The sequence below is a fragment of the Gouania willdenowi genome, chromosome 14 (assembly GCF_900634775.1).
Source record: "Gouania willdenowi chromosome 14, fGouWil2.1, whole genome shotgun sequence".
NCBI classification, from domain to species: domain Eukaryota; kingdom Metazoa; phylum Chordata; class Actinopteri; order Blenniiformes; family Gobiesocidae; genus Gouania; species Gouania willdenowi.
In genome coordinates, this window is record NC_041057.1 from 29,901,638 (window position 1) to 29,928,104 (window position 26,467).

A 26,467-nucleotide genomic window follows, 5' to 3' on the forward strand; every position below is an offset into this window, starting at 1 on the left:
TGGTGTGCTTGTGAAGTACTTGAACTCAAGTGAGAGTTCTTCTCTGGCTGAGCTCAAGGCAATTTAATTTCCTTTCCTTCGTGGTCTCATCGAATATGTCGGCATGACTGCTGATGGTTTGATCCCTCAGTTACGTTAATGTAGCTTTCTCTCTCGTCAGAGCCAAGTGGAATTGTACCTGTTGACACTGCTATTGTGTTGGAGATGAGTTTACTAGACCATTTACCTTTCTGACTAATCTGTTATAAAACCAAATCAAAATAACAAATAAACGGTGTGGGTATTTTGTTTTACTGACTTAAAACTAAAACAGAAATATAGAAAAACCAGACAAGCAGCAGTTTTCTGTTTTAAATGTTATCTTCAGTTTGTGTGATATTTTCACAGTCGATAGTCAGTTACCAATTTATTTGGAGACTATTTGGTAGGGGTGAGTATTGGCAAGGATGTTGCAATGCGATTTGAATCGTGATACGAAAATGAAGTTGCTATATATGTTCATCAGAAGATATTGATCATTCAGAGGACAAACTAAGTCAAAACTATTTCCTTTAAAACATTCTATTTATTATTTATTAGTGTTTTTGCACATTTTCACTGAAAAAAGAAAATGCAGTGTTACACACTGCCATCATAAAATAAAGTGCAGCAAGTTTCTTTTTACTGAAACTACTGTGTAGAAGTCTCAAAGTAACCATTACAACATAATGACGGCATTGTAACAACTGTGAGAACATTAAGGATATATCACCCTGAGTTACTGATAATGCACAAAAATAAGAAAAAATAATGTATCCTATTGTATCAGTTTAAGCACTGATCTGAACACATTATATGAAAATAAAATGTCTGTGCATACATAAATATTGCAGGCATTACACACTGCCATCATAAAATCAAGCGCATAAAATAACCATTGCAACACATTGAAAGCATTGTAACCACCACTGAAATATTGCACAAATACACACAAATATTGATAAAATATATTTAAAAAAAAAAAAAATCAACACCCAAAAAATCGTGACATATCGTGAAATTGTTTTTTTTCTTCATTTGGACCGTAACATAGTTCGGTAAAGTTGGCACAATATTCACAGATTTTGACTTTCAGCATCCAATAACTCTTTAACGAAACATCACTGACACAAATTATGCCTATTTGCCATTGGTGTGAGGTGTACAGCATACTACAACATAATTTTTTATCAAAAACAGCAGAATAATTCCGCCCCCGTCTGTGGGTCCCCTCTGTGTGGTGAGCTTAAAACATGAAACTGTACTGTTTCACATGTAACACACACCTTGCACCGTAAATTAGCTCAGTTATATTCCATATGAGCCGCTGTTGGTGCATTTCCCAAAATTTTCTCAAAATTAAAATGTTGTTGTGGATGTTTTTTTTTTTTCAAATGTTGTATTATATACATCGCATATAGTTGATATTGAACTTGTTTTTTTTTTAAATTCATGATGCTGTTAGTTTTAATACATCACCAAAACACAAATAAAAACAATAGGGTTTTGACAGCTGAATCCTGTCAGCGTGTGGTGTATACACACTAACTGTTTACACCATCATTCTTATTGTTAACAATTGCCAACACAGCGTAATTTGTAGAGGGTCGATCTCTTGTTTCACTTCTTTCTCTGAGTACTTCTCTTCTGATCGGTTTAATTGACCTCTTTTCCCATGCCTTGTAATGTATCCTGATATCCTCTGTGTATTGCTGTGTGTAAGCAACATGGCTGCTGTTGATAGTAGAAAAATAAAACACGTTGACGTGGAAATGTGAAAGATTATGTAGTGGGGATTTTTTTTGTCATTTTTGCTCATATTTCGTCTCCCTCTTTTGTTATTTCTTTAGTCGTCTGTTTCCTTTTCTTATTATTAGGCAAGCGTGCTTTATGGCTTTACCTGTTCTTATATTTCAACCATGTCCTTGCTGTATAGACTGCGTGCGTGTGTGTGTGCAGAGACGGAATTAAATGCTTTGTTGATACAGCAGGTGTTGATTTAGCTCCACAGAGAAGGCTTTGTGCACTCTACCTTCATTCTTTTTCCACATAGAAAAGGCTATAGAGCCCAAGCTGCCAGACTGAAGGGCAGCGTGAAGATAAAAGAGAGAGCACTATCTTTTCCATTTTATTTAGCCTGGTTCAGTGAGCAAGGCCTTTTGCTTTCAGAGAATCTTTTAACTTGTCCTTCCATGGCCATTGTTTGGAGGTTTCCTTGAAGGACTATTGTAAAAATTGAGTTTGCAAAACACAATGTGACATTTCTTAACTTTTCTATCTTCTTTGTCTTCTATCAGGTAATTCTGTTCTCAGGCGACAGAGTTTATGAGGACTACTATCCACCCATGAAGGGACGAGTTCACTTTAATGCAGCTGATCCTAAGAACGGCGATGCTTCCATCAACCTAATTGGGCTGAAATCTTCCGACTCTGGCACCTACCAGTGTAAGGTGAAGAAGGCTCCTGGTATCAGGACCAAGAAGATGGTGCTGAATGTCATGGGTGAGTAAAATAATTATGAAGCTATCAGTTTTTTTTTCTAATTTCTTTCTCTCAGCCCCCCAAAGTTTAACACATCAAATCACACAACATCACATCCTCTTTGGCTGTTTGTAGTCGTATACATTTGATTATAATTTTCTTGTACCTGCTAGTGATGCATTTTTTACTATTTACATAAATAATCAACTATTTTGTAAGTGTAAACACAAAAAAAACCTTTGCGACATTTTAAAGTGTCAGTTTTACCACCGAGTCCTCCTGAATTCATTTTAATTTTTTTAATTACAGTGAAGCTCAATCAAAAGGGCATATAAATGGTAAAAAAAATTGGCGATATATCACAATATTTCACCACACCAGACCTTGTTAACATACCTCACTCCTCAATGCATTTTAGCAGGAAGTTGATTGCACTTTATTTTCATAAAACATACTGGGCACTTTTATAGATGTATGTGGTTACTTTTAAAAAATAATTTAAGAACTTAACAGAATCAAAATCTGTTTTAGAAGCAAAAGTTAAACTATTTCAAAAAATGTAATTTGACAGTTTGTTAAACATACTACCGGTACTTGTTTTTGATATTGGTTACAGTCAGTTACCATTTACTTACCTTCACAAGTTCAAAAAAGAGAAAGAAATTGTGTTACGTACTATTTTGTACTGGTAAAGGTGAAATTTGTACTTAATGTTGCGATGTATATCGTATTGTTTAGTATCAGGATATATTGTATCGTGCCATGCAAAACGTGAATTGTATCATATCGTCAGATTCATGGCAATGCACAGCCCTATTATAGGCACCACCTGCGCGGCCAAGCTTGCCAACTAAGAAAGACACGCACAGACCCCACTTGCTTTCCCCGACACCCCACGCTGTACTCATTGCAACACACAGCTGCCCTTCCTAACAGCTCCACAGCACACATCGAGTGTCCCCACGTCAGGCGCACGGTGCACACAGTCGATGCAAACACGGTGGCATGATGCTAAAAGCTGGTGCCACTGGGCGCACACTTTTTGAGATGACTGAATAAGCTTTAACTGTGTATTAAACACTGTCGGATCCCTTTCCAACTCTCCACTCTGGCACATTTGTCTTACTGAACCACAGCCCTGAATAATAAGAAAGTTTGATCCAGTTGAATGAAGCAGGTGCAATACTAAGCGCAAACGTGCCGCCTCTTTCCTCCAAGAACACACCTTAAATAGACAGATAGATAGATAGCTTTTTATTGTCATCGTACAAAGTCATACTATGAAATTTGTAGCAGGTTGGAATTGTGTTACGACACACAAAAATAGATCAACAAGAAAATCTTAATAAATTAAAATACTCAAATATCTACTTAAGAAGAGGTTAAAGGCATGTATATAAAATGTCAAGTACAACAGTGCAAAGGTCCAACACTGCAAAGTCTACATAGTGGAACAGGGCAATACATTTTTTTGTTTGTTTTTTCTTTAGTGTGTTAGATGTGGGGTGGAATGGTGTATTTGTATGTTTAGTTTGATAACTGCTTGTGGGAATAAGCAGTTTCTTCCCACAGTTTTTGAGTCTCCTTTTGGTTTGGATTGACCTGTAGCGCCTAGCGCCTTCTGACCACACTAGGAATAGTTTAAACAACTCAGCCTCTAGGTCCACTGTGCACTGCGCACTCAAATTCGGGGCCTATGAGTGTTCAAAGAATCGGTGGATACATTTAAAAATTAGCTCTCAACAGAAAAGGGAAAAAGAAAAAAACGATGATTGGCTATTACGAACCTGAATAATAATCTATTATTTCCATAAATATTATGGAAACAAATAAGCTGTACTTTGTAGTTTACCTCTTGTACACAGTCATTCAGTTAATTAATATATTTAAATAAATGTCAATGAATAAGACAATAATGTACCTCATCAATAACATTCCTCTTGAGTTTCTTTACTATTTTTATGTCGCAGAGCGTGTATATTTGTGTATATTTCAGTAGGCCAGTATGTGTGCTTGTGTTTTGTTTGTATAGAGCATGCTCAATACAATAATTCATGATGTTAGTAGAGTTTATTGATGGTGCATACCAGGCTTTAATAATGGATCAATGAGTAAACACTTTGGCAAACATGATAATTTGGCAGTATTTTCCCATGTTTGATGCTCCAGCCTGTCAGCCGGCTGCACAAACACACTGCATGACGTCAGCCAGGTTAGACTTTAACAAAGCTCCTTAAAATAGTATAACCATCTGAAAATAGTAGGTTCAGCCTTAACCAGTGCAGAATTGCCTGTGTCCAACTTGTGAAACGCCAATTAAACAATATATTTATACTGTTTATATTTAATCGCTAGTAAAGTCAAAACCATGTTCTTACATAACTCTACATTGTTTGTGCTTGTTGATGATTATCAGTCTGTTTATTTCTGAATAAGTACATATTTATCTCCATCAGGATTGGGGTCAATTGTAATTGAAATTGTGTCATTGATAATTACTTACAATTATGGCGTAATTTTAATTTTAAAATCTGTTGCTGTCGTAATCGTATTTAAAATGTAATTGTGTTCAGATGATTGACTTTGTAATTGTAATTGCCATGAATATTCTATAAAAATTGTCAATTGTAATTTAACGCTAAACTTGGGAACCATGTTACAGTTCTATGTACATACACATACTGTTTGTAATTAACAATTATTAAAGTATGTTTCATATCAAGCTTTCCCACATTTTACCATTAAAAATATAAATAAATCTAGGGGTATACTAACACAAAAAATTTTCAAATGCGCACACCAAAAATATTAAAACCCATATTTTCATTGATTATGAAGCTTAACAAGGTAACCAAGAGATAAGAAAGAAATAGATATATATTTTAGTGTATTTTACAGTTGATTTAGGACCCGTTGTCATTAGAGATGCTAACAGAAAGCTAACACAGGAGGAAGGTTAACTTTTATTAGGTCATTTATTTCAGGCTCAGTAAGATTAATTGTAATTAAAGTTTAGCATTTGAGAATAGGGATGTAACGATTCACTCAACTCCCGATACGATTCGATTCACGATACTGGGTTCACGATACGATTCTCTTACGATTTATTTTACAAAATGGGACTAGACAAAAAATTTTATTGGGAAAAAAACTAAAAAACTAGAAAATATTGTACTATTTTCATTTTATTTTTCATTTTCAAAAGAATTCCTTGATAAACAATTCAAAACAATGCAATTTAACTAAAAATAAATCTTGAATGAAATAAATAAAGGAATAATACAAATGAAAATGAAGCATATTAATTTAAATTCTGGTTCTATAATAAACAATGCAAAACTGCATAATAGTTCTTTTTCTTTTAAAAGTGCAACTGAAAATGTATTTTGTGCCTTAACAATTGGACTTTAAAAAAAAACCCGTGATTACACTGATTTACGTCATATTTGTTTGGACCAGCAGAGGGCGCTGGTAACACAGTGGTCGGTTGACATGCAGATATCTTGCAGTGAAGAAGAGAAGCTATGCTAGCAGACAGAGCTAATAGAAAAACGTGACTTTTACAGATATTCAAGTAATATTACAGATATTCTTTCGGTGCTAAAGGGGTAATGAATCATTTATTAACATATTTAAGAGTAGAAGGCGGCCAGAAAGAACGTATTAGCAGACTCCGCCCGCAGCCTACACTTGTGGTTAAAAAAAGTACTGCGATTCAATTTTCAGAAAATCGATATCAACCGTGATACCTATGAATCGATTTTTAACTGCCTTACAATTAATCGTTACATCCCTATTTGAGAATGTAATTGTAATTGACTGTTTGAGGATAAAAAATTATTGCAATTGGAAAAAAGGCTGGTGACTAATCGTAATTGAATTGCAATTGAACATGGATAATTGAAAATGTAATTGACCCCTTCCTTGAATTTTCCATTACTCCCTCCAAAATAAGATGTCGCATCACATGGCACTATCCTTGTAAAAAATATCTAGTAGCACAAGTTATTTATGCAGTATATTTAATATGATTTTCTGAGAACATTAGCTTTGGATTGTCATACTGAAATGAACATTTTTTTGTTACCCTCTGTAGAGGTTTATCCATACTTAGCTTTTAAATTTTTTTGAGGAAAATCATTTTTACCTTTTCCTTTTTGTGAGAGGGAAAAACTGAAAATAGATACTGTTTTGGTATTGTGCTGCGATACGGGTGACGCATCCAAGTTGCATAAGTCAGATGATTCACGAGGCAAACATTCACTCACACACATTGGCCTCACTAGTCAGTCAACCAGCTAAATGTTCTCGAGCGAAACTCACTTCCCCAAACCCGCTCACTCTTTTGCATGTGGGAAAAACCGGCTCACATGTGCAGCACCAGTTTGTGTTGTCATAATTCTAAAGAAGCTCTGCACCAAACAATCCCTTCATCCTAAAATGGCGGCCTTAGGCTGTTGACATGTTAAAAGGAGTGACTGAACAGCACTAACTTGTTTAACCAGAAAAACCTCCATCACTTTGAAAAAAACATGTTGGCCAGCAGTTATGAAAGCATTTCACCCTTCTTTAAATGTGACAAATAAATCTAGCGACCGCTAACCCAAAGCCCTCAGGACTCAGGAGGCTGACCCAGAATTACCCGGGGGGTAAAGGCGGAGCCATCAGGGAGGCGACATTAAAAATCGTGCTAGCTTTTGAAAATTGCCTGCCCTACCTTTAGGTTTTCCCAGTACCTGACGGTGAATATTCACACTCATAAGGTTTAGTGTAAGTAAGGTTTAGTGGGTTAGAGTTAGGATATAATAGAATTGTATTTAAATAGGAATGGGACAATTTTACAAAGTTACAGAACTGTGACTGTATCTGATGTTTTGTACAAAGAATTTAAAGCTATTCCTAAATTCCAACCCTTGTCGCTAGTGGGGCTTTTACATAAAATATTAAAATAAATTTGCTAAAATATATTTATGTAAAGATGCTAAAGCGACATTGTACATACAAAAATATGCATACAATCATCACAACGCGATATGAATGAAAGTCATTGAACTTTAGTAATTGAGAACATAATTGTAATTGACTTTCCGGGGAAGAATAATAATTGCAATTTATTTGTAATTGGAAAAAATGGCAGTTATCCTAATCATAATTGAATTGTAATTGAACATGGATAATTGATAATTGATAAAGTAATTTTGAAAAATGTAATTGACTCCATCCCTGACCATAGTTTACAGATACATTTCTTAATTCAATAGGTTTTTGTTGTTTTTTTTAGTTGTTTTTAAAGAATTTTGTCAAATGTACTACTTGTGTTTTTTGGAATGCAGTTAATGTGTCCGTGAGAGAAAGAGAAAACACACACACATACACACAAAGGAGAAGCTGACAGACTGTTAGCTCCTGACCCCAGGGACAGGAGGCTCTAAGCAAAGAAACGTTGACAAGGAGAGGTGGGGACATCTTGCCTGCTCTGCATTTTACCTTGACTTTGATTTTGCCACAAGTGGATGGTCCTCCAAGAACATGAGGGAGGTGTGTGTGTGTGTGCGTGTGCGTGTGCGTGTGCGTGTGTGTGTGCGCGTGTGCGTGTGTGTGTGTGTGTCCATCCCTCAGTAGATGCCCCTGGTATGCTTGCATGCACGAGCGCGACACAGTGCTGACACCTGCAGTCCACACCATGTCCAGGCACTGTAGTTGAGGGAGCATGGCTTGTTGTGTATTCTCCTTTTGTTGCCGGAAGACATTGAAGTTTACAGGAGTGTATTCACCTGCACTTCACCAATGTCACCATCTTTATCAGCCTCTGTTGTCTTGGTTGGCTCTTCCTTCCTCGTACTTTCAGGAGCTGGTCAATGAGCTTGGCCTGAGTAATCACAGTTTACATCTGATCCACTTAAATATAAGTTATTGACATATTGGCCTAATACATTTTTGATGATGCCTTAAAAAACCACATATATATACATATACAAGGTGGAGCCCAACCTTATTGTTTGAATATTTATTATAACTATAGTATGGTTTCCTGTTCCAGTATTCAGTTTGATTTTTTAACTGGATAAATTAAAAAGCTCCTGCAATACCCCAGCGAAAAACAATGTTTACCTTCCAATCTCTATTGGTTTTATCTTTTGAAAGGGAATTCAAAACATAAGGTGGGAAACCACCATATCTGGCAACACTCAAAAGGATGCTTTTCTAAAGCTCAAGCTGATTGAGAACCTTTCTGTGCTCTGTCAGCCAAACCAAATGAATCTCTCTGGCAGCCTGAAAAGATGCATCATTGAAGTACTGAGAGATTTTGTCAGGGAAAATATCCTAAATCTAGGTCCAGCACTGAAATCTCTGTTTCCCAGTGCTAAAATTGACAAAAAATTTAATTCAAGTTGGTGCTATTTGAAATGTGCTCTTTTGTTTAGTTTTTTTTTTAACGTACCAAAAATTTAGTTTTGCCTCCATGTTGCGCCCTCGTTTAAACTTTCCTATTTCTTATTCTGCGTTTTGGAAATAGAAGGCAGTGTGTGTATTTTGACTGATAGTGGTCATTATTTTATGAACGATTCTAATGTGGGGGAATACCAACATTAAAGATGTTTACTAATAATTTATGAAAAGGGTTTGTAGAAGTAGAAATATTCATTTTTGTATGGTTGATATTTGTTACCTGAACAGACATGTGTTGAGCTTTTCAGTTCCAGGTCTCTTATTGGCTGAGCAGTGGGAGATTAAACTGGTTTATGATCCACTTATCACTCTCTGAGAAATTTCTCCTGTTGTCTTAGTGTTTGGGTTATTACTGTAAATAGGCTTTGCATATTAAAATTCATAAAGTACAAGTTACTCCCTGTCTTATATTTATTCAGCATATACAGCTACATCCCAGTTGCATAATAGGGAGAGAAATAAAAAATAAGCTCCCACTGCCAGCCAAATGGGTGATTTTGTTTAGTTGTTTGTATATGTAGTCTATTTGTCATGGTGGCATGTGACTGAATGTAGCAAGAATAATTACATTGATTTGTCGTTACACTGACGATACAAACTTTAAAAGCTTTTTTTTTTTTTTTTACTTTAATTAAACATGATTTTGCAGTGAATACAATTGTGTAAAGAGTTCCAGATTAGTTTACGAGGGAACCAGTTACTAAAGCTCCCACTGTTCCAGTTCAGCTGGTGAATATTTGAATTGATGACTGACTTTAGAAGGCTCTGTATATAAGTGATTCTAACTGTTGGAATAAGTATTTTTACATTGAATATTTTGCTGTATGCTACCATAAACAACTGCAGCTGACTAAACTGAAAATTACCACAAAAAGTTTTTTTTTTTTGATGATGATCTATGCTCTAGTCATGCATTTTAATACATGTATAATTTACATGCATTTACACACTGAGTTTTGAATGTTGAGTTGTTGGTAGATGTGGTACCGCTTTATTTGAAGTTTTATAGTTGAGGCTGGCATTACGCTGTCATTATTTTGACATGACACCTGTCATTAGCATGAATAAGGTATCCTGAAGGCTGTTGTTAAGCAGGGTTCTCGCCAGCGCTGTTGAGCATAGGGGCCCCCGTCATTGTATTTTTTCTCCTCTAAGGAGTAATGTCACCCACCTATGTTTAGTTTTCAGCAACGTAGGGGGGATTTTGTATTGTTTTTTCCTTTTTTAATTGGTACCATTGTAATAACTTGGACACAAAAGTGCACACGGGTTGTTTAAACTCTTTTTAATCTGCATAACCGAGAAACGCATACATCAGTCGCACCGTTTATTTAATACAGGCGATTTGTTCAGATGCTCCCGTCTTTACCTGAGGATCTCGAGGACCTCCTGCCGCCCTTTAGCTGCCCCCAATGCAGCCTGTGTGATCCTCTGTTTGGTAACCGTAATTACCATCCAATATAAACAGTGTAGCTTCAACTGGACATAGCGTGTAGCGCACATGAAGCTGCTCGTCATGTTTTTAACCCACAACAAATCATTCTACATGCGTGCGCACGGAGGTAAATACCGTCTATTTGAAACGTGTTCGGCCTTAATGAGACATCGGCTTCATTTGGATCGGACGGGTTCGGGCCGTGTTCTCTCGGGTCAGGTATTCTTTTTTCGTCCTACTCGTGTGTTCCAATATTACTGCAGGTCCCACATAATACCTCATTTAAATTTGAAAAGCACATCTTGGAATCTTTCTTTTGAATAACATGTTAATTCTTGTCTCTACAGTGTCAGTGAGTATTTATTAGTGGAGGACATATACCAAGCACGAGTAACTCTCTAACTATATTCATCATCACCTTCATCAATTCAACTTCAATTGTTTCCTGATCCTACAATTGTTTCCTCGTAGCAATACTTCAAATGAAGATGATGAAATGATGATGGGATTCCCCTGATTTTATTTTTCTCACGCTTGATCAAAGAGCATCCAGACTGTGTCTCCATGTTGCTAACATGCAACTCTATCTGTCTGACCTTTGCTCCCTATAATCAATGTATTTAAACTTTAACATGCAGGACGCAATCTTTACTCAATGCTGCTGTATTACATTCCATTTCCTCTGAAGTAGTTCTCTACTGATGCTGACCATAAGTTAACCTGGTGCTAACTCATCAATCTGATTGAGCTGTCAGTGTAGCAGAGGTGTTTTAGCTTCATCACTCTGCCCTTAGTGTGTCTACACGAACACAGCCTTTGTCACCTTCAATGACCTCATCTCTCCAATAAATAAATCCCCTTGTGAAACTGCATCTGTCCTAATATGAGGAACCGCGTTACAGCCATTGGACACCTTTTTAAAAGATGCATTCAAAATGCCAGCGTTCTGTGACATTTATGGTTTGCTCAGTGAATCTTTGTGTAGGTGAAACACGGGAGCTTTTATATCTGTGGCTTCCAACGCATCACTCTACCAAACTGTCCATCAACTCTCACTTCATATGTTTTTGGCTCTCCTGCACTCATTTCTTGCCGTGTTTATTAGATTAATAGGAGCCCACATTGCTGTCAGCAATGGTTAATCCTCATGGTTTCTCCTGCTAAACACAACACAACACTCCAGATTTACCCATTACCACTCAGTAGAAGTATTGTTACTTGATTGAAATTGTACTCAAGTACAAGTAAGTCATACATGAAACACTTAAGTACAAGCAAAAAGTAGCTCAATTAAATAGTATTCAGAGTAAAATTTACTGGTTTCTTTCACCTCTACATGTTTATTTTTGGTAATAAATATTGCCACGTCTCCCTTGCCAAAACTTGCACAGTTTGAACCTAATTTATTATATTATTACATATATATAATATACAAAGTGTCTAGAGTTCCGGACCCGGACCTCTGACAAATCTGCCTATTGATCCGGCACTAACCCTGACCCGTCACTGCCGGACCTTTTCTACATAAGTGTAATGTGCCTGTGGTAACACCGTGTTAAGATAGCCGAATGAACATTTCCTTCCGCTGATGTGGGTTCAAATCCCAGTTCTGACATATTTTTCTTTTTTCATTTTAACATATTTAACACAGCAAATTGCACCTTTAAAAATACATATACAAAAAAAGAAACATTTTAGGGTATTTCCTGGGTTAGGGATAGGGTTAGGTTTAAGTTTAGGGTTAGAGCTAAAATAAACTATAGCTAGGACACGGGTCCGGCAGTGATGGAACTACCGGCATTTGGCTTACTGCGCATGAGGATGCATGCGCACACAAAGTGCTGGAACAATAGTCTGAGGTCTGGGTCCAGACCAATAGCAACAGCCTATAATATATTGCATTATGATACTGTCGCCTTTCCTCTTATTAAATGCAAATATGTCCAAAAGATGTAACCAGGGATTTGCATCTTCACCAGCATTTCTTTTTTAGTTTTTTTTGTTTTCGGACTGTCTCCTTTTCCATCAATGGTTCACTTCAGTCCACATAAGCAGCAGTAGCTAGTTCCTCTGGCGATGCTATGAGAAAATAACCCGCATTCAATGCTGTTTTGGCGCCGTGCATTATGTTCAATCTGATTGGTCGGCTATGATGTGATGCATTTGATCTTTGTTAGGTCATTTATTTTTTGTAGTTTCATCATGTCTGCTGATCATTTTAAAACAAATAATAATAATAATAATAATTTACTCAGTACCGGTTGGGTGTAGAAATGTAATGAATTACTTTACCTATTTTAATCTTCTTAATTTCAAGTAAAATTACTGATTTAGAAATATACTCAGATATGTACAAGCAACCATCAAAGCAACTGAATTACAGTAACGTGAGTACTTGTAATACATTACTTTCACCTCTGCCACTCGGTGATGTCGGCCTTCTGTCTGTGTGTATGCAGACATTCCCATCAGATTTATTTTTTATCCTTACATCAATTCTACTCCATTCCTGCCTCCTCATCCCAGCTCACAGCATTCCTGGGCTTCATTTCAGTGTGTCTGCTTTCAATTTAGGGCTCTGTTTGTTTTTGAAGCCACCATTTAATCTTCTGCCAACACTCCTGACTGAGAGAGGAGTGTTTGTGCACCTTTTTTTTTTTTCTTTTTTTTTTTTAAACCGCTCTCAGCCAGAAAAGCCTGATTTCCATCCTAAATGTGGTATAATGTGCAGCTAATGTGCTTGTGTGTCCAAAGGCATGCTTTTCCTTTCCTCCTTGTGGTTATCCTGACTGACAGCCCCTGTAATGACAGCAGCTGTATCAATTACTCTGATTACTGCTCCCATGCTGTTGATCGCAGCTGCTTTGAATGCTGGCAGAGGCAGTGTTCAAAACTGCATACTAACGTACTACAAACTCAATGAGTATACTGTATGCTATGGTGCATCAAACCTCACATTAAATTTTCTTTAAATATTTTTCTGTTTTCAATCTAAGTTTGTTCCAATACCAAAAAATGAGTTTATGGTCCACCAAGCCAGTGCGAAAAATTAAAAGGCACCAATAATAACAGAAGATATGCATTATTAAGAAATAACCCAAAAGCTATATTAAATGTAAAAATCGCTCATAATGGGGCAAATGTGAAAATTTCAACCTTGATGTGGACTCCATGAATATAAATTGATTTACCAAATATTTTGCAAGGTCACTTTTTATTTTTTTCATTGGAACATAATTAGACTTGAGACAGATTGATTATAAAACATTATGGCGTTTGATGTACCCTAGTATCAGTAACGTGCAGTCAGGGTAGGCAGTGCCTACCCAAGGATGAATTGATATTTTGATTATTTGTTTTATTTATTCTGTGATATAATTACAATTTATTTTAATTAAATACCTATAAGTTTGAAAGTGTCAGCATTTTGTGCTTTTCATAGCCCAATTGACTCAACACAGCTATTTCCTGGTACGGCAGAGGCACAAGTCTCACTCCTGTGCTGTAAAATAGGAGGAGGCAGGAGGAGGCCACTCCCTCTCCCGAAGGCACACTGATGCTCTGCCTTTGGCTCCATAGCCTGTGTTTATATGTTTGCGCATGCGCAGTCAGTTCCCCAAAATGAAAACCATTTACGTAAAAAAGACGATTGCTACACTGCCTTTGGATGTAACCGTGCTATGTTAAATGCTATACGTACGTTCACAGTGCATTAGAGAATTGATCAATCGTGGTCGCTGCTACGTTTTATTGCTATAAGCGGAATAACACTACAGGCAGGATGATCAGGTGTTGGTCTCCCATCTTTTAAAAGCTATCAGACCTTCAGCAAAGGTAAGGTCAGAAAATGTTTTGTACTTTCCACAGTGAATGGTACAAAAGGAAGGATTGGCTTTGTGGATGCGCCTCACTGAACCGGCTGTTCTGAGTTGTTGTTGTTGTCATTTTCTCCGTGTTTTTTTGTTTCCAACACAAACAACAGATGTGTCATGAGATATATCTTGTTGGGAGAGTATGGAGGCTGCTATTGAATAATTGTTTAAGTTTCTTTAATAATGTTTTACGATTTTGATTTTGTTAGAATAACACTTGCCAGCAGACACATACTGTATGAAATTGGCATTGGTGTCAACATTGGTGGCTACTCAACACTAGTATATGTCTACTGCTGTAATAATAGTATGGTTAGGATGGACCGTTACCACTGAAGTATACTTCCAAGTTTCCCAAGAAGCATTTCCAACCTTTCACAACAAAAACTTGAAGCACACTGAGGCTAAATATCTCTGATTCTCTACCTTTGAATTGTTCTGAAAACATTTTAAGTTAAAAAGTCACCAAGTAGAGAATATTAACATGTGCTCATTTGATTCATAAAACTTACGGAAACAAATTTTGTGTCGACATTTCGAAGATTTTTGGATACCCGCCATTGTGCGACGAAACTTCCGGTTAACTTCAAAACAAGAGCCCTATTTACAAAAGCGTTAAAGCTAATAGAAGACCAGATCGATGTTTTTTTTTTTTTTTTTTTTTTAAATAGGCAAATAAACGATTCCTAGGAATTGGATTACTGGGAACCGGTTCTCAGAAAGAACCGGTTTTCGATTCCCATCCCTAATAAAAACTGGTTACAGAAACGCCTGAACTTCGAAAAAACACTTAAATATTGCTAAAAACTTTTTATATTGAAACAAAAGTGGCATGGAAACACTTTTCCTGCAAATGCACATCTCAGAACGTGACGTATATGGTCACATGACGAGAGGTACCGGTCACATGACCACTGCTCTTCGAGAAAACATGACGTGGTACGTGTGGACAGAAGAGGACACTGGCACATTTCTTAGCATTATACTTTAAAATGATTACTGCCACATAACAAAGGATTCAGTTATTCTAAACTAAAGTCCCCATCTGAATGTGTTTATCCATTTTCTGAAGATATTTTTTGTTTTGCTTCACTCCACAGTGAGGCCATCGAAACCCAGTTGTCACACTGAAGGCTCCACGCTGGAAGGCAAAAACATTGTGCTGAGGTGTACGTCTAACGAGGGAACCAAACCACTACAATACAACTGGGAAAAGACTAGCGGCAACAAGCTTCTGCCTGAATCAGCTGTGATGGGTAATCAATCTATTCTCAAACTCCTCCAGGAAAACAAATCTATCGATACATACAATGATTATTTTAGTAGACATTGTAACTACAAGATATTAAGCAAAGCAACACACAGACTTTCTTCCTCACACAAAGATCCGTCTGTTGTGTTCTTAGTTTATCTGCTGATGTGTTTTACACATTGTTTTACTGCAGCTGTCATTTTATATGATCCATTTGCTAGATTATCAATCTGTTGAAAGTAACAGCAACAACTTTTTTCTGACCTACCTGTAGATCCCATGGGAGGCACCATTAGTGTGAGGAATGTATCCAACAGTGCATCCGGAACCTATCGCTGTATTGCCACCAACCGCGTTGGCTCTGAGGACTGTATACTCCATCTCAAAGTGACCCCTCGTGAGTAGCCTACACCGTCATCCCACTGCACTGGTTCACATGGAGACCTGTTGCTTTGTATGAAAGTAGATGTGTTGCAAAATGGGAGAGCTTGTAGAATGTGGTGTGAGCTTGTGTATAAAAAATCCACACGTGAAATTAATTTAAAGTCACAAATAATGGGAAAAATGTGAACCTGTAAAGTTAAAATTTAAACCCACAGAAAATATTCACATATGTGTGATCTGAATGTAAAGTCACCGAAAAATTATTCACAAATGTGTAGACTATTTACACAAATAAAATGACAGTTGAAAACTTGTAATCCTACGGACATCTTGCAAAATGTGTTGCATAGTCGAGCAGTGCAGATTCACGCAAGAGAAGTAGTTTGTGCATCTGTAGCAGCAGATTGGAGAAGTTGTAACAACAAAGTTGTGGTTGTAAACAATAATTGACACAAGTAATTAGAAAAACATGCAATGCTGTGATTCTATTTGTGTCTACACAGTCTACACATTTGTGAATACTTTTTCTGTTGCTTCACATTCAGATCACGCATTTGTGAATATTTTCTTTTGGTTTAAATTTGAAATCTACACGCTCAAATTTTTTCCATCATTTGTGACATGAAATTTATTTCACGTGTGGATTGTTCATACAGAAGTTCTCACATCACATTCTACAAACTGCACCATTTTGCAACATATCTATCTTAATACTCACGTGACTGATTGATGGTAAATGAAATGTCTCTCACACATTCTGTTTGGATGTCTCTGATTTGTGTAGCGTTCTTATTATTATTGAATAACAATTCTGCACCAATATTACAGTGCATAATTGTATTACACCAAAGAATGAATGTAATGCTATGCTATCTTACCTTTAGGGCAGTGTTTTCCACTTATCCATGTGTTAAGCAGCATGTTTCCATCTTCTAATCCTGTTTATCCCGCCCAGCGATGCTTAGTACTGTACAAAAACACTTTATTATGAGGCTTTATGTTCACTTGAGGTATGTATGTATTAGGGGTGTGCCATGTCGTGGGTGCGACGTGGGGTGGCCCCTGCTTGGGCGGTACCCAGAGAACCACCTCTGGTTTGCGCGTGCCGCATGCCTGTGTGGCGATCTGGCTGGGCCCATGGGGGTGGGTGGGGTGGCGGGGGGACTTTAGCAATAACTGAGGAACATCGCGCTGGCGGTGTCAAAAAATTGTGAACTGGGGTGCTCTGGGGGGCTGGGTCGGTGCGCCTGGGGGCGGCGTGCAGCGTCCCCTCGTTGCCCAGCGCGGCCGAGGGAGTGGTCGTTGTCCTCGGGCGTGCTGCTCCCGGTGCTGCTTCTATTCCGGGTCCTTCTGGCCTGGGGTCCGGTCCCTGCTGGCTCTGGGCCCACTGATGGGTGCCCGTCGGCTGCCCGTTCGTTGCGGCTCTGGCCGTCTGCTGGGTGTGGGCCTTGGCCCCTCTGCTGGGGTCTCGGGCGGGGGACTCTCTGGGCCCTCCCCTCGGGGATTGGGTGCGGGGGTGGGGGTGGTGGGGTGGATGCCGGTGGGGGGCCTTGAGGTTGGGAGTTGGGGGCGGTGGCGGAGTGCGCTGGCTCCTCGGCTTCTGGGTGCTTCCTAGGATGTGTATGTGGGGGGCGGTGGCTGCCTCTCGGCTTGGTGTCTTGGGGGCGTCTGGGGGGCTGCTTGGCCGGGGGGGGTTGCCTGGCCTCCCTGACCCCCGCTCTTTCTGATATCCTGGCTGCGTCCTCGAGTCCAGGGCGGCGCTTGGGTTTGCAGTGGCAGTTTCTTGCACATACATCGGTCTACGATGCACTAGCATGCCTTGGAATGTGGGATAAAACTTGTAGTGGGCTTAACTTTTGACACGTTGATCCAAAATACCTGTTTCAGGTATTACCACTCACTCCTTCCCTCACGTCTACAACTTCACATCTCACTCTCACTTTACAGTAATCAACTCTTCCCCACCCTTCCACTTCGCTACCTTGAATCGCTCCTCCCTGCTCTCTCCCCCCTCCACCTCCCCCCCACCCCCTCACCTAGGTGTAACACTGCCCTGTCTTTTTATATTCTCCATTTAATAAAGTGTTTCTTACCCTTCCTTAGGGAGGGCTGGTGATGGTCAAAATTATGCAATAAAATAATGCAATTTAATTAATTGCAATAACAAAAATAAAATGCATTGCTGTCTAAAAAAGATTCCACTTCTTGTAGTGTTGACCTTTGACAGCATGTGCAGACAAAAAAAAAAAAAAAAAAAAGGGGCGTGCCATCTAAGGAGCATCACGATTCAATTTCAATTTCAATTCAGGGTGCCACTGTTCGATTATTCAGTTATCGAGTTTGAATATTCATTTACAACATTAACGATTATCACGATTTTTGATTTATTTTTTTCCACCACATTCAGTGTTTTTCAGCGATTGGCTCTGGCCGCACACGTGACTCTAGCTCGCCACTGTGATTGGCTCTGGCGCACACCAGAGCAGAGCTGTGCAGTGATTGGCTCTGGGAGCACACGTGACTCTAGTGGCACTGCTTTGCTCGCGGTACACAATTTTATGAAATTATTCAATAAATGGACTATTTCAGTACAAACAAATCCCACGTCGCACAGCTTTGAACCAAGCTGCAGCTATGTTGCAAGTATGAGCTCTGTTTGTCCCTGAACACCAGAGATATTTGAGGCACAGACATACACACAGAGATGTTTAGGCTGTTTCTGTTTCAGCCACATTTATTAAATGTGTGTTATGAAAGCATCTACCATCTTTTATAAGATATGTGTGGGTTTGATTAGTTCAGAGGGTTGTGCCGGTGGTATTTTTATTTGCTGAAAGTTGCCTGAGGGCTTATAGATTATTAAAATGGTGTCAAAGCAATTGCAACAGCTATAGCCGCTTACTGATCGACAGTAATCAGCGCTTGGCGTGTTGGGTAGTCATCAGCCCGGGGCCAAAATGTGCACCGTGTCCTGCTCCGTCCGTAATGTAAGAAACAGCAGGGGGAGAAACACACTGATGTCAAAACCTTCACATTCTTAAACAAACAGAAGCAGGTTATTGGACCTCGGTGTTTAGATCTGTTCCTGTTCAAGTAAAATCGCTAAATGTACAAATAACCAAATTAGCTAGCAAGTTTGACTTAAAGGTCTCCAGAATGGGCCAATAGATGGTGAAAGTTTGTGGGGTTTAATCATATTTAATGGCACCATATCAATCATAAACAAAGAGCAATAACTTAGGGTGTCTTTTTATTTCTTTTAAATTATCCATGGCTCTACTAACCACTTTATATTTACTAAACCCTTCACTCTTGTTCTTTGTCATTAGCGCCAAACACTGCAGGAATTGTTGCCGGGTCCATTATTGCCGTCCTGCTCTTCCTCCTAATCATCGCTCTCATCCTCTTCTGCTGTTGTCGAGCTCGTCACAGGAAGAAGTATGAAAAGGAAATCTGCAACGAGATAAGGTACACTCAGCGAACAGTCACACAAAGCTGTTTATAGTTTTAATGTTTCTTATTTACTGAATAATGGGGAGTTTGTGTCGTTTGCTCCGCCTCACATCAGATGGAGCCATTACAAATGCTCTGAGCTCTGTGTGTCGTTAAACCTGTGGTCATTTTAGGAAGTCGCTCACACAATAATGAAATGCGTCTCAACCCCTCCAACAGGCATGGAAATGTTTTTTCTCTATCAGCGTTTTCCTTTTTCATCCCTCCTCAAATAAACAGCTGTGGTAATCAATTTGAAAGCTTTGTTTGCTCTGTGGATCATGGCTGCCGGCGTCACCCCCACCCCACCCCACCCCACCCACCACCATCATCCAGCTCTTCATCCGGCCTATGGGCTCTGACGAGCAGTGGACTTACCATCGCTGTGCTGTGGCCTGAGTTCGTCTAAGACCACAATGTGACAGAGCTGGTGCTGTAGGACAAAGAGGATTAGTCCAGTCGTCCTGTCCGCCACACACAGGCTCACAGTGGCTGAAACACCAACGCACAGAGCTCCGGTCTAAACAAGCTCTCAGACCCCTGGGCTCAGTTTGAATGAGCATTTAACTGGATTATGGCTGCTTATTAGTTGGTGGTGTGGGTGTATTTGGATGCTGAGCTCAGCCTCTGCAGGCCATTCCACTGTCAGTGTGACGGAGCCGTGCAGACACTGCTGAGCCAATCAGACAGGCCCACTGCACTTATTTGACACTTTTTTATTGAGTCCAATTTAGTTATATTGTGAAACGATGCATGCAGTGTTTCTCAGCTCTTTTTTATGCTTTTGCACTTTCAAACTCTCCTCCAGTTACGGCAGGTCCAAAACAGTTTAACATCCTTTGTTTTTGAGTCTTTGGCTGTGCATCTTTTATCCCTAAAAACGCTGATGATAACCGCAGGGTCAATGAATGTAAAATGTAAATGAAAGCACAACAAAAACAAAAGGTCAACCTCATGAATAATTATTAATTAGGATAGTAGACACAAGTGCTTGGTCTTTACCAGGGTTGGGGACAATTACATTTTTCAGTTACAATTACGTTTTCAATTACCCTTGTAATTTTTTACCTTGTTAGGCTTCCAAATCAATGAAAATATAGGTTTTAATATTTTTGCTGTGGACATCAGAGCCTTTTTGTGTCAGTATACCTCTCGATTAAATTTTCTTTTAATGGTAAAATGTGTGAAAGCTTGATATGAAGCATATTTTACTAATTAACTACATATGTGTAGAACTGTACATAACTGTAACATGGTTCCCCTGTTTTGTATTAAAATATAATTGACAATTTTATAGAATTTCATGGCAATTACAATTAAAATTAAATTATCTAAACTCAATTACAATTGAATTACGATTATGACAGCAACAGATTTTTTTATATTACAATTATAACTATGCCACAATTGTATCTAATTAGCAAATATGCGATTACAATAATAATTGACCCCAACCCTGGTTCTTACATTAATAAAGTTAATTATGTCAGGGTTTGTCAACAGTTATTGAGCAATAAAAAGGACGCATCAAAATTTTTGAGTCCAGTTGTTGTTCTGGCCTGTATTAACAGCATGAGTAGCTCTAAAACATGGCTCAAGTTTCCATCAATAATCCCAAAAGTACAGGTCGGCAAAGCCATGTGCTCCAAATCTTCATCCTACCATCAAGGATGCTTTAAACTGTGTGCTCCATACAGACTGGATTGTCTCTTCCATCCTAAAGTCAAAGCATTAAGGGTTTTACTAAAAAGAAAAGCCCAAATCTGCAGTCTAAATTGTATTAGCTTTGCCTCTAAGAACAACAGCAGTTTTTCTTGCATAATTGAGCTTTGCTTGATATTTGTGGATTATTATTTGGATAAAACACAATGACTTTGGTGAGATCACTCTGGATCACTTATTTGAAGCAGTAATTACTGCATTGTTTTTTTTTCTTTAATTTTTTATTTTGAAATGTACAATTTATTTCCAAACTTTTACTCTACTGAAGGTGAAACGATGCTTGGTTGCATTTCTGACCTTTACAAGGACAGGGAAACGCTGCAGATTTCACAGACTTCCATTCATTTTCCAGACATACAGTAGGCTACGTTTACACAAGAGCTTTAATTCTCCTTTAATTCAAATTAAAAGTTAAATCCTCTTGAAAAAGATTAAAAATATTCTTATAATGCTTATATGCTCGTCCTGTCGCGATGACGCGCTGGTGACGACATCATCTAGGATGGCCGCCCGAAGCAAACGTTGGGCTCGACCCGAGACTATTTAGTTAAAGCTGCAGTATGTACGTTTTTTTTAATCATTTGGTCAAAAATCCATAATCACCTTTAAGCATAGTGTAATCTAAAGTGTTCTGAATGGACAGTGAATCTCTTCTCGTTTTCCTGGCCCTGTAAATTAGGTTTAGAGATACAGGAGGGTGACGCTAGATTTCAGCCAATCAGAGATCTTTCTACAGAGTGTTCCATTAGCTGTTTTGGGGCATCACTATTGGCTGCTTGAGCTGCTCGTCAAAAGTCTGTACGTTCACCTTCTGAGTAGAGACGTTCCAGCAGGAATCTCCATCGTGGCGTTGCATAACAGTGACACGGCAAAGCAAGAGGAAAAAAGAAGACCGAGGTGGGGAAGCAACAGAATAAAGTTACAAACGTGTTTGGGCTGAACGGACTCATCAGAATCAGAATCAACTTTATTGACCAAGAGTGTATGAATACACACGAGGAATTTGTCTTGGTGACCTGTGCGCTCTCATGGAGGTCCCTCTGACTCAGTATGTGGTGCGGACTGCGTGCAATCTGCTTTCAGTGCGCACGCAGTTTGCCCTACATACCGAGTCAGAGAGAGAGTCATAACAGATGGGATAAATGGCTTGTAAAACTAAGAGAAGCATATCCAAGGAGGAGAGAACAGACACAATTAATTTACAGTCTGGACGTGGAGTGTCTGTCTGTCTGATCAGCTGGGATCAAGAGGCGGAGGAGCTGCTGTGGGTCTCTTACTGACCCCACGGCAGCCAGTGATACGTACTGTCATGTCTCTAAAACTTTAGAACTTAACTCTCCAATAACAAGATAAAGTCCACACATTTGTCACTAGTCTCTATTGAGAAAATTTTTTAATTGTAATTGTAATTTAAAAAATCTGTTACTGTCGTAATCATAATTAAATTGTAATTGAGTTCACATAATTGACTTTGTAATTGTAATTGCCATGAAAATTCCATAAGAATTGTCAATTATAATTTAACGCAAAACTGTTGAACCATGTTACAGTTCTATGTACAGTTCTACACATATGTAGATAACAATTATTAAAATGTGTTTCATATCAAGTTTTCCCACATTTTACCATTTAAAAAAATATAAATCGAGGGGTATACTGACAGAAAAAAGGCTTGGATGCCCACATCAAAAATATTAAAAACTATATTTTTTTGATTAGGAAACCTAACAATGTAACAGATAGGAAAGGAATTAGATGATAGATATTTATTTTTAGTGTATTTTACAGCTGATTTAAGACCTGTTATCATAAGAGATGCTAACAGTAAGCTAACAAAGGTTAACTTTTATTAGGGTATTTATTTCAGACTCAATAATTGTGATTAATTGTAATTGAACTTTAGTAATTGAGGACATAATTGTAATTGACTTTCTGAAGATAGAAAATAATTGTAATTTGATTGTAACTGGAAAAAATGCAGGTCACTGTAATCATAATTGAATTGTAATTGAACATGGGCTTTAAGTTGTGGTTTCGAAACAGGGAGCAGAGGGAGGATTCTACATACTGCAGCTTTAATGAGAGCCTTAGAAGATATGGATATCAAAAAATAAAAATAAAACTCAACATCCTGTAGAGTGGAGGAAAAAGCAGCTTTTGCACTAACCGCTGGCTTTCATTGGCCGAAGTACGTCTTCTATCACCTTTCTCCTCCGAAAGTGTGTTGTTGTTGTTGTTAAACTGCTGCTTCGAAGCTACAATCAAAATAAAGGTGAAAAGAGTTATTATGTGGTCGCCTATGTTGCAGCTGAAAGAAAATGTTTAGTTTGCGTTTTTATCCAGTAGACGTGAATACGTGACGTTTTCCCCCTGTCCAATCAGAACCCTTCCCAACCCACCGACCTAAAGGGGAATTGAATAAAGACTGTTAAACGCATTTCCATGTAAACCTCAGTTCGGAATTACTATTTCCATGTAAACCTGAAGCAGAACACTTTAATTCCAAATTAATTGATTCCAAATAATTATTTTAGAACTAAAAACATCATGTAACCGTGGCCATTTACTGTGTAATTTACCAGTGATGCTCAAAGTCGAAACAGCTTTTCTTGGGTAGTTTTTTTTTCGTTGTATGAAGGTTTTTTCTTTTCACTCACTGTTGAAACCTGCTCTCTTCCAGAGAGGACGTTCCCCCACCAAAGAGTCGTGTGTCCACAGCACGCAGCTTCACCGTGGGCAGCCAGCGCTCCTCACTGGGCTCCATGTCCCCCTCCAATCTGCACGAGTACGCCCTGAAGCCCCAGTACGACAAGATCCCCTCAGAGGAGTACGACAGGCCTCCGAGCCAAATCCCCCTGCCCCCTCCCTCGGCCACCTCCACCGCGGCCAGGATGTCGGGCCCAAACCTCAGCCGCATGGGTGGAATCCCTGTAATGATCCCGGCCCAGAACAGGGACGGCTCTATTGTCTAGTTCAGCCTCTGCTTTAGGACGAGGGGAGAGAAGATGGAAAGAAGGGAGCGGGACATACACCAGGAGCTGACTTTTAGAATCTCACTATAATGAAGGGAAGGACCATCATCTCCTGGTTGGAAAACCAACCCCACACCGCTCTGACTTTTTATCCTCTACAAATATAAAGAAGAATTGATGAAATGTATGTCCTGGACTCTTATTAAATGAAGTAGTGTGGTTATGATGCAGAATGGTCAATATTCATATAATTTTGTACAAATGTGAATGCATGTTTTTTGTTTTTTTTTGTTTTTGTTTTATCTTTTTTTTGGTAAATCTAGATTTCCCTCACTGTAGAGACAACGTGTGCGCAGACCAGTTCCTGGTCTCTGGTCTGCTGTACAACTGTGTGCATGCATAAACTTTAGGGCTCTGTGTGTGCGTGTGTGTGCGTGTTTATTTAGCTGTAGGTGTGAATGGGATTCTGGGAAATGTGTAGCTCATTGATGTTCTTCTAATCCATCATTCCTAATCCCGGTTTAAGTGTTGTTTGTTTTTCATCTATTTTTTAAACATTTTAAAAACATTTTAATTCTGTGTTTTCAGTCGATGATGAATTATTTGGACCTTTACAGGATTAAAGAATCCACTGATGTTGTTGAATTGAAGTCTCTCCCTGTAGGTCAGTCCGTGGGTCTCTGTTTAAACCGTGGCTGCTTTGTTTGAATTTTCCACTCTGGATTAAAGCGGGGGTATAAGGGTCTCCTGATTGGCTTGCGCTGTGGGGGGAGGGTCAGTCCCCCTTTACTTGTCATTGGTCGGTTTTATTAGTGTACAAAGGAACAATGCAGGCAGGTGGACAACAAGGTTCACTGAGCAATCTGTTTTAATAGTGTTTGACTTTCCTCAGCCATGGAACCCCCGTGACCACCACCACCCAGACACACTGGGTTTTAATTAATCATCAGGAGCTGCTCCTTTTGGTAATCCTCCTTATTTGTAGTGGCATTAACACAGAGCCAATATCTTGATTACCTCCTCTGTGGTCAGTATGAGGCCTTCCATGGCTTATGTAGCATTAAGTGGACATTTTAATGAAGGATGTAGAGCGTGGGTGAAGCATGAAGATGGTTCCCACAGCGGGTGTCTGCAATAAACAGGTTTTGTGCTAAAGCGTGTAGCCAGTTATAGTTCATGTCCTTCCAGTCTTCCCAGCATCTCATCTTCCACTTTCGACAAAACTACCAACACCTTATTCTGGTCACCCCAAGATCTCCAGCTTCCATTATTACAGCTGGATTATGATCTACTGTGCCTTGTTGCCCCTTTTGTCCATTAGCGTTAGCATTGTCTCTGCATCCTGCCTGAAGAACATCGTAACAATAACATGCGAGCCTATTGGTTACTTACTGTTGCCTCGTTTAGAAACAGCCTTGGACTTCCATACGCCCACCTGTTTCCCTCCACAACTTTAGACGAACAGCATCGTAAACAACACACAAGCTTTTTAATGATTTGTTTTTCATCCAATGGTAATCAATATGCTTTTTTCTAATAGCAGTAATAATTCAGTATAAATATCCTGTCCAGTTATTCTAATCCATAGTCAGCAAACGAGGGAAGCTTAGGGATGACTGATGTGAATGTGGTTTAGTGGATATACAGTACAAGGTGAAGGATTCCAGTGAGCTGCTGTTGACGTGTACAGAGCGTGTAGAGCGATGGTTCTCTGTGCTCACATCAGTAATAATAACTAATGAGAATAGATGATTTAGCTTTGACTTCAGCATACTAATGATATATGAAGGTTTTCTTTGAGGTTTGCACAATGTGAAAACCCCCTTTTTTCTTTTACCTGTGTGATTTTTGTGCTGTATTTTTGATTAATAAAAGCTTATAAAATGACAGAGGAACCCCTAACTGTCTGTTTTGTTTTGTTTTAAGGGTGTAAGAAAAAATGATTCAGCAATACATCTTGATATTTTGCAGGGCGATTATCATATCAATTTTTTAAAACATTTTTTCATGAATGTTTTTTAACAACAAAAACTATTTATTGCGCTAACATGCATAGCACATAAACGTTTGGTCACCAGGTGTCAGTGAACCACATCAGACCTTGTTAAACTATCTCACTACTCAATGCATTTTAGTTTGGAAGTATGTTTATTTTCATAAAACATACTGGGCACTTTTATAGATGTATGTGGTTAAAGAACAGAATCAGAATCTGTTATAGAAGCGTACCACTTGTTTTTGATATTTACTTACAATTAGTTACCATTTACTTGTTCTCACAAGTAAAAACAAAAAAACAGCATAATAAATTGTATGTCAGACCATTTTGTACTTGTAAAGGTTAAATTTGTAATTATTGATATTGGAATATATATCATATTGTTTCGTA

At 38.6% G+C, this 26,467-nt stretch overlaps 1 protein-coding gene across 1 annotated transcript in view; it reads left to right on the forward strand.

The window, feature by feature from the left end:
• The window catches only part of cxadr (CXADR Ig-like cell adhesion molecule), a 75,028-nt gene extending 49,063 nt beyond the window's left edge, over positions 1-25,965 (forward strand). The window contains exons 3-7 of the mRNA XM_028467414.1: positions 2,316-2,520; positions 15,357-15,512; positions 15,783-15,905; positions 19,222-19,360; positions 23,787-25,965. Of these exons, the coding sequence (XP_028323215.1) occupies positions 2,316-2,520; positions 15,357-15,512; positions 15,783-15,905; positions 19,222-19,360; positions 23,787-24,078 (915 nt within the window). The 3' untranslated portion in view covers positions 24,079-25,965. The remainder of the gene's footprint in view (positions 1-2,315; positions 2,521-15,356; positions 15,513-15,782; positions 15,906-19,221; positions 19,361-23,786) is intronic.
• The last annotated feature ends 502 nt before the right edge of the window (positions 25,966-26,467 follow it).